Source organism: Xenia sp. Carnegie-2017, unplaced genomic scaffold (assembly GCF_021976095.1).
Source record: "Xenia sp. Carnegie-2017 unplaced genomic scaffold, XeniaSp_v1 HiC_scaffold_24, whole genome shotgun sequence".
Lineage (NCBI taxonomy): Eukaryota > Metazoa > Cnidaria > Anthozoa > Malacalcyonacea > Xeniidae > Xenia > Xenia sp. Carnegie-2017.
In genome coordinates this window covers 7,395,168-7,403,446 of record NW_025813487.1, presented here as the reverse complement: position 1 = coordinate 7,403,446, position 8,279 = coordinate 7,395,168, and the positions used below count along the sequence as shown (strand labels likewise).

At 32.0% G+C, this 8,279-nt stretch overlaps 1 protein-coding gene across 1 annotated transcript; it reads right to left on the bottom strand.

Moving 5' to 3' along the window:
* Window positions 1–225: 225 nt before the first annotated feature.
* On the bottom strand, window positions 226–6,761 carry LOC124450707. The gene has a single exon (XM_047001347.1). It carries the CDS (start codon window positions 6,747–6,749, stop codon window positions 2,685–2,687), a length of 4,065 nt encoding a protein of 1,354 aa, XP_046857303.1. The 5' UTR covers window positions 6,750–6,761; the 3' UTR covers window positions 226–2,684.
* Between the last annotated feature and the right edge of the window lie 1,518 nt (window positions 6,762–8,279).

The following is an 8,279-nucleotide window of genomic DNA, read 5'->3' as shown; positions in this document are numbered from 1 at the left end:
TCAATCATAGCATTTTGCAATCCGGGCAGTTTCTCCCCCCCCCTCCCCCCTCCCTCACGAAAGACATTGATTTTATTGAAGAGTTGTTGAAATTTATTAATTTTTCCCTATATAACAAACACTTAATGCACCCTCCCTCGGGAAATAGTGAGGCTAATTTCCAGAGAGTTTCAATATAGGTTTGGTATAGTGGACAAATGTGAAAACTATTTAAGACACTATATATAGATCAACACACATATATTGTAACAATTTTGTAGAAAACATATTTATACAACGATTATTTCCTACATTAACATACTAATATAATAAAACTATGTTAATATGTATTAAAAAACAAAGTTTGACAAAACACTGCGCAAAAGAAAGTTCTCTAAATAATTTTTTATAAGTGCTAAATGAATGAATTCCAACCAGTCTTTAAAATAGCAACTACAATTGTTTCAGCACTTCATTTATTTAGCATTTAAAATTTAAAAAGCAAAAGAAAAATCTAGAAACGTAAAGAAAAAGTGCAGTAATGAAAAGTCTGCATATATACAGTCAAGCTACTCGTAAACGGACATCCTAGAGACCACGACCTAATGTCTGCTTACGGTAGATGTCCGTTTATGGGATGTTATTCACTATACGTAGATATGTACACAACAATATGAATTAAATTTAAGGATCTAAAATTGTTCACTATATAAAAAATAAAACACAGTGGATTTAGAAATATGACATCTTGAAAAAGAAAGAAGTTTAAATTTTTCCATAGTTTTCGTTATCATAACTTGATGTAGTTCTTAGATGTTGAACTTACTTTGTTGTGAATGATTTGTTGACCATTTATATGAACTAAACTGATCACTTTTATTCTACAACCATCCATAGTTGACGTTTACTTTGAATTTTCATGACATGTTGCTGTTAAGATCTTAATTCATATCACAAATGTTATAGTATCATTCAAGTACATATATATTTCAGAGCACGCGCTAAGGCAATTAAGTGTCATGATATTCACAATGACAGTGTGTTTGTATCAAGAAGCAGCATCAATTATAGATGCAGCAAAAACTCCCTTTAGCCATCTCCAATAGCCACAATGTAATAAAATGAAATTCTTTTTATTCACTCTCATGATTACTTATGCGTTATGTTCACATCAAAACGTCCACATGAGATGATAATTTTTACTCTTCAGTTTTATAAAAAATTGAACAAAGTGAACAGCCAGCTTCATCATTTTAAAAATGTAAAACTTCATATCTTCAAATTTTGATAACAGATGACATTTCAATGAACACGTGACGCATTGGGTGATGTTACAAAGTAGAAGAATAAATCCACAGTAAACAACGGTACATAAATTTGTCTTTTCTTTCATTACGTCACTTCCTGAAATAAAGCTTCTCCTTCTTGTAGTATCGTTTGAATTAAGAGTAGACGATGGAGTTTTACAGCCAAGCCATAAGCATATCAAACTTTGGCAAAGTAACTTGCAGTATGTCCACTGATGTTTGAGTTGATGTTGTTAAAAAACAATTTCCATAAAGTATCGATTCACAAAGTAAAAGTGTTCAAACTTTAACAATAATTGATATCGATTTTTTATTGATAAATAAATCTTGTCATTACACATCCTTCCATATGCGACATTGTCGTTTGTTTTCTGTTTCTTTATATTGCAAAACTTTCTTTGACTTTTGTTAACTTTTCCTATTCATACGGTTTGGGGTGTTCAGTCACAATGGCTAAATTGTTTATCACGATGATGAACGTCAATCATAAGTCATTTTCTTGTGGAGTTTACGATTTACTTTTTAACATTTAGTGAGAAAGACAGCCAAATTTTTAGTTTTTCTTGAAAGTTAGCATTGTTTTATTATAAATTTACATTTTTCAAATTGATAAAGATGAAAATATTCATATAACAGAAGTAACAATTGGGCTGTCTTTGACTCTCTTAAAACTTAACACATAGATATTTTGTATATCAAAATGCAATAATTAAAAAGTATTAAGAAATTATTTCAGTGCAAGATAGTGTTGATTTAATTAGTAACAACTTGTTTTTTGTGTAAATGAGTATCAAAAAACGTGCAATATTAAAACCATCCTACACTGAATTTCTTTGCATGAAAATTATATGTTTACATGGTGTAGATATAAACAAAATATAACCAATGTTACAGTAACTAACAATAGTTTGCATTTTATAGGTTTGCGTGATAAAATAAAAGTCAATAAAATTATTTTCTTGTGGAAGGAAAATTATTATCTTAGACACGAAATCATTTGTGTTTATGGTTTGTATATATACTGATTGAATTTTAATCTTTAATTGATTAACTTCAGCTTAAAGATTAACTTCAGATTTTTTAAAGATAATATGGTCATTATTTAAAATTGTGAGAAATTTTAACATCAAAGATCAAATTTATCCTCGTGGCAAGATGATTTTTAAGCATTGTGGCGGGACCTTTAAGGAAGAAAACTTTAAAGCAAGTTTGCGTTTACGACAGTAATATAATTTATAAGGAAATATAGTCATAAGCGGGAAAGTAATTCTACAATCTTAAAATATTTCAAATCAAGCAAATCTAAGTCATCACTAATTCTATACCTATCATCAACAAAAAAAAGATAGAATAGTCATTATCAAAAATGGTGAGAAATTTTATCTTCAAAGATAAAATTTATTCTCGTGGCAAGATAACTTTTACGCATTGTACTGGGACCTTTAAGGAAGAAAAAATTAAAGCAAGTTTGCGTTTACGACAGTAATATAAAGTTCTTGGCGATATTTTCACAAGCGGGAAAAGTAATTCTACAATCTTAAAATATTTCAAATCAATCAAGTTTAAGTGATCACTAAATATATACCTATCATCAACGAACAAAAACCTTGGCTTAACGTTAAAAGTATAACTATAAATAATTTGTATGTTTTTAGCGTCAAATACTTTCACATTATTACGCATAACACTTATTAATAATTTATCTGCTGAAGGTGAAAATTCTGCGTAATGAATACTGCACATGAAATTATCTTTATCTCCCCTTACTTTGGCGATTTCATCTCTAATTATGTCATCCCAACCAATAACTTGTTTTTCTTCATACCACATACAGTAAATTATCTTATCCTTAAAATCAACCTTAGTAAACACGTGATACTTAGAGCTACATGCAAATACGTGCACCTTTCGATAATTTTCAAAATTCACTGATATTTCTTTTCGCTTGGTTTCAACATTGTAAAACACAAAAGAATCAGCTTTTTGACAAGCAAATGATACATCATTTACCTCAAAAATTTTCTTTGTACCTTTTTGTTCATCGAAAGTATAAACAAGTTTTGTCAAATCATTATTCCAAAGCTCAGGAATCTTTTTTGCCGTAAGCAAAATAACTCCATTTTCCACAGCAACAATGTCTCTAAAAATACATTCCTTGACAACACAGTCAAATGTGTTGAGATTGTATATAATTACCCTTGATTTTTCTTTATTCCTCCGATACAGAAATTTTCCATTTAAAGAAACTTTCCTTTTACGAGCACTGTAACTGTTAGTTAAACATGCACGCGGAATTGAATAAAGATAAAAGTCACGTCCGTATTCAAACAAAAGAACATTGTCGTTGTTTAAAATGAAATAATACATTCTTTCTCTATGAAAGGAAAAGCTATATCTGTTGCCATCGAAAGGATCAAGAGGAAAAAACGAAGTTTGGCAATTAAGATCTAAGTCAGAAAGTTTCTCACCAGTGGGATTTACAATGAAAGGTTCACTCCGGAAGAAAGGAGGCCAACCACAACGCCAAGAATGAAGACCAACAGTGCACAAAACACCAGGCTCACTTAAATTACCAGACAGTAAATGATCATCGTGAACAAATATTTCATAATTATTCGCTACATCAAATATTTGAACCACTTTTCTTTCAAGAACACACAAATATCTTCCAGAATTAGAAAAGCACAGTGAGGTCACATTATTACATCTAATACTGCGTTTCTTCTCACCTTTCTCAACGTCCCATACTGTCAAAGTATCTTTGTAACTAGTGACCATTGTGTACTTATCCTTAGAAAAACATTTGTTGGTAAAGAACTTAGAAGTACAATCATCACAATGGAACGGACTGGAGGAAATTTTACCATTAATATCTAGTATCTTATCAAACTGGGAAGCGAAAATTAAATCTTCGAATGGATGAAAGACAACGCAAAATTTTCTCTCTTTATATTGCTTAAGCTGACCAGCAATATTTTTTATCCATAAACATCTGTTTGTTTTCAATGAAAAAAGTTGCACGACGAATTCATAATAACCACAGACGACGTAATCATGATTTCGTGAAACATCAACAGACTTCAAATTTGCATATAAACGTAATAATCGAGACTTTACAAAACCCGTGACTCTGTACTCTAGATAAGGTAAATCTTTGAAACGTGTTTGAAGCATTGTGGTGGCTTGAGACGACAGATCTTTGACTTCGTTGGCAACGTGTTGCAAAAAATTTACTTCATTGTCAGAGAACATCATTACAGAATAAACTTCATTAAATAACAATCGAACGTCGTCAGAAATATGAAAGTACACACCATGTGCGTTGAATAATTTAAAATTTTCAAAAGTCCGACGACTATCAACCAACACAGAAGCAACTAAAACTTCTAAGTCAACGAGATATTTACCAACATTTTCAACGATATAATCATTATCAGAAATATCAAGTAAATGAAGCAACCAATACTTGACTGAATACTTCACTGACGCATGTTTAATGACGTCATAGTTTACACCTTTTGCTTTGAGGTTATTTAAGGATTTTAAACAAACTTCTAAAACAAGTCGATGACCACAAGAAGTTTTTACTGAGTAATCATGTTTTTGATCATCCAACAACCAATCATTTAAAGATTTGTGAAAAAACGAAACACATCCTTCTCCATTGGTAACAAAAAGACAAGAGATAATTTTTCTAACCCCAAGTGAAATGCGATTCGAATTCAAACAAAGAACGTCATTGATCATTTCCCAAGGAAGAGGTTCTTTAGCAACAGCCAAACTATTTAAAATTGACTGAAACATTTCGTTACTGATATGAAACGAATCTAATTCCTTACTCAATCTTGTTAAGCAAATTTCGTAATATTCATTGAGGTCTTTTGGTATGGACGCATTCATCAAATCCTGATTTTTAACTTCGCTGCTAAGAAGTGATGCAAGCAGCATAAGTCCGTCAGCTTTTTCTGCCAAACTGTTTTTAAAATCAGGAAGGCTGTCAGTAGAGCCAATTCTTTCTTCAATCAAAAATTTAATATCCTCTAAATTGCGATAATCGTTACAGTTAATGAACAGTGGCTTTAATTTTTCGAACTGATTCAAAGCAACTTCGTTAGGTCTCGTGGTAATTACAAAGCGAAAACAATGCGGAAGTTTGTGTAAGTGATTAGCAAGCAAATAAGCAAGGTCATCTCTTTCTGGATAACCACATTCATCAAGAGCATCAAGCACAACTAACATTCGCTTGGGAACTTCTGAGATATTATAAAACAACTCGGTGAAAAGAAAAGAAAATAATCCTTCCACATTCATGTCATCCAAAGGCTGAGAGAGTTTACCCGAAAGTTTTTCCACAAGAAGTTGTTTGTAAGCAGGAAAATTACGACTAATTTGCCTCGCTAAAGATTGAAGAAGTAAATTGGCTTTATTGTAACGACTGTTTTTGTGTTGAAAGAAATGAATTGCAGTCAAATATTGTGGATAACGTTTACATAAAGTAGCTGCAATTACAGATTTACCCATACCAGCAACAGCAGAAATAATAAGTGCACGATTTTGAGAATTGTCGTCTTCAAACCAATCTAAAAACTCATCAAAAACCCATTCCCGTGTTCCCTCTAAAAATTTTTCATAATGATGCCTAATTTCACATTCAAAGTTACAGCTAACAAGGTTTTTTGTCAAAATATCTTCTTCTGGACCTAAATGAGGGTGACGTCGTATTTCATGTACTTCGTCTTTAATTACTCTGACACTGTCTTTTACCTGTTGTAAATCTTTCTCTAGACCCTGCATTGTTTTCTTAATACCTCTCTGATCAGTTTTAATATCAGTTAAATCGCTCTTTAATCCACCCCATTCTCTCAAAATTCTTTCAATTTCTTCATTACCAAACAACTCATTTTTCAATCTATCGATATCTTCTTGACTTATTCCTAAACGAACTAATGGTTTGCTTATTTCTACCCAAAAATTTTCAAAGTCATTAGAGCTTACTGAAGTGTTAGGTAAGTGAGCAAAACGATCATTACGAAATAACCTGATACGGGTAATATCTGCTTCAGTTGAATGATCATTGGGTGCATTTACTGACGTCCATATTGGATCACGTGGTGGTTTTAAACCACAAATATTACGTAGGAGAATACAAAGTAAAGTAACGTCAAACTTATTTTCATTTGGTAATATTGGAGGAGGAGGATACAGTAGATCCCATTGATGTTGCTTTATTTGCTTATCTTTTAGCAACAAAAGCTTATCATAATTTGCTGTGTCATTTAAAACATAAAATAAATCAGTACCTGACAGTTGTTTCCTCAATGTTATTCTTAAAGCTTCTCCACCACTATCAACAATTAATCTCATTAACTTATAACCATTAGTTTCCTTGTTTCTGCTTAAGACTGACCCCATGTTGCTCCCTGCAGAAAAAACGTAGGTAAGACTTCCATGGTAAAAATTCATTGTGATTATAAAGGAAAACCTGCAGCCGATTACATCAAGTTAGAAAAGTTTTATGCATTAGATGGCAAATTGTTTTGAACTTTTATAAAATCTCTTAAATAGGAATAATATGCGATTTGAACTGAGCAATCATTAAAATAAAATATTGCTTGTAAGATTACAAAGTTTCTTTGCCGTAAGGAAAATATAAACAACTTTTTCTAAAAGTTTGAAGATTTTACTACCCGACGAACAATGCTATCCAGGCTTCGCGCAACCGTCCTCAGATGTACAAGGTACATCAAAAATAGGTACGACTGTGTACATGTGGGTAGCCTTGACCAGATTTACAGTACATGGACCAAACAGTAGTCAGTAGTCCAACTGTTTAGTGTTGTATTTTTCATTAAATTAAGTTAAGTCTCAAGGCAATTCCCAAGGTCAAGTCCCAAGGTCACTCCGTAATAATAAAATATGAAAAGTAACAAAAAATATTTTCATGTCAAAATGCCACAAAATGAAATCATTCCTTTCTTTGGCACTTAACTTTGGAACAAAACGCTCTCTGCGCTCAATGTTTAATAAAAATGGCCAGTAATTATCATTGTCTTTCCTTTTTATTGCTCTCCTACGCTCAATGCATGTTATGTGTGCTGGTGTTCACATACTAATATCGTGCAAAGAAAGCTTGTAAAAAACAATATAATGCCATGTCCTTATAAATCTCATAAATTTCAATGATAGAACGATAAATTCTTCGCCACTTTGATTTGAAGCGATTTTTTAAATGAATATTATATCTTATTTGTCTAACAATGGTGCGGTGAAAAGATATACCAAATCGGTTTGTTGTGTTGTATCAATATTTGCTTATTGATAGACTGTGTTGCCGATGATTCCGTTCCAATTTACATTTTTATATTTATTGTTAAAATGAGGAGGTATTGCACATGGTACATATATCATTGCTGATGTAGTTATTTTCCATAGGGCCATAATATATTTAAATTCTTCCTCAATTTTGACGATCTGTTAAATCTGAATCGTCGTCATTACTAATTGAAATAAATATAAAGAAAACTATATCCTGTCTGCTTTACATTTTCCTCACCAAAACACAGAACACAGGGTGAGAGATAAACAACGTGATATACGAATAAAATACAGAACAAAATACAAGCACGGACTGCACAGTGTAGCTATCAAGTTCAAGCATTGACTATACTAGACAAATAAATACTAGTCGTTATCGTTCGCATTTGCGAGTATGAACGAACACAGCCGAAGATAACGACGGACAGACAGACACTGCCTCACTCAGACACTTTTTCTGTATTGCCACCAAAATTTTTTAGCAATATGAAATCTGTCTATGATTTTAAGCCTTTCTGAGAAAAAAATTCAAAAAATTTGGTCAAATCAACAATCTTTTATGGCATCTTAAAGTTGTGCATTTTTTGGCCTAACGCCGTTGTTTTCTACAATACAAAAGAAACTGGCACTAGAAGGTATTTTGACGTCATCCAATGTAGTCAGCATTCAGGCATATTT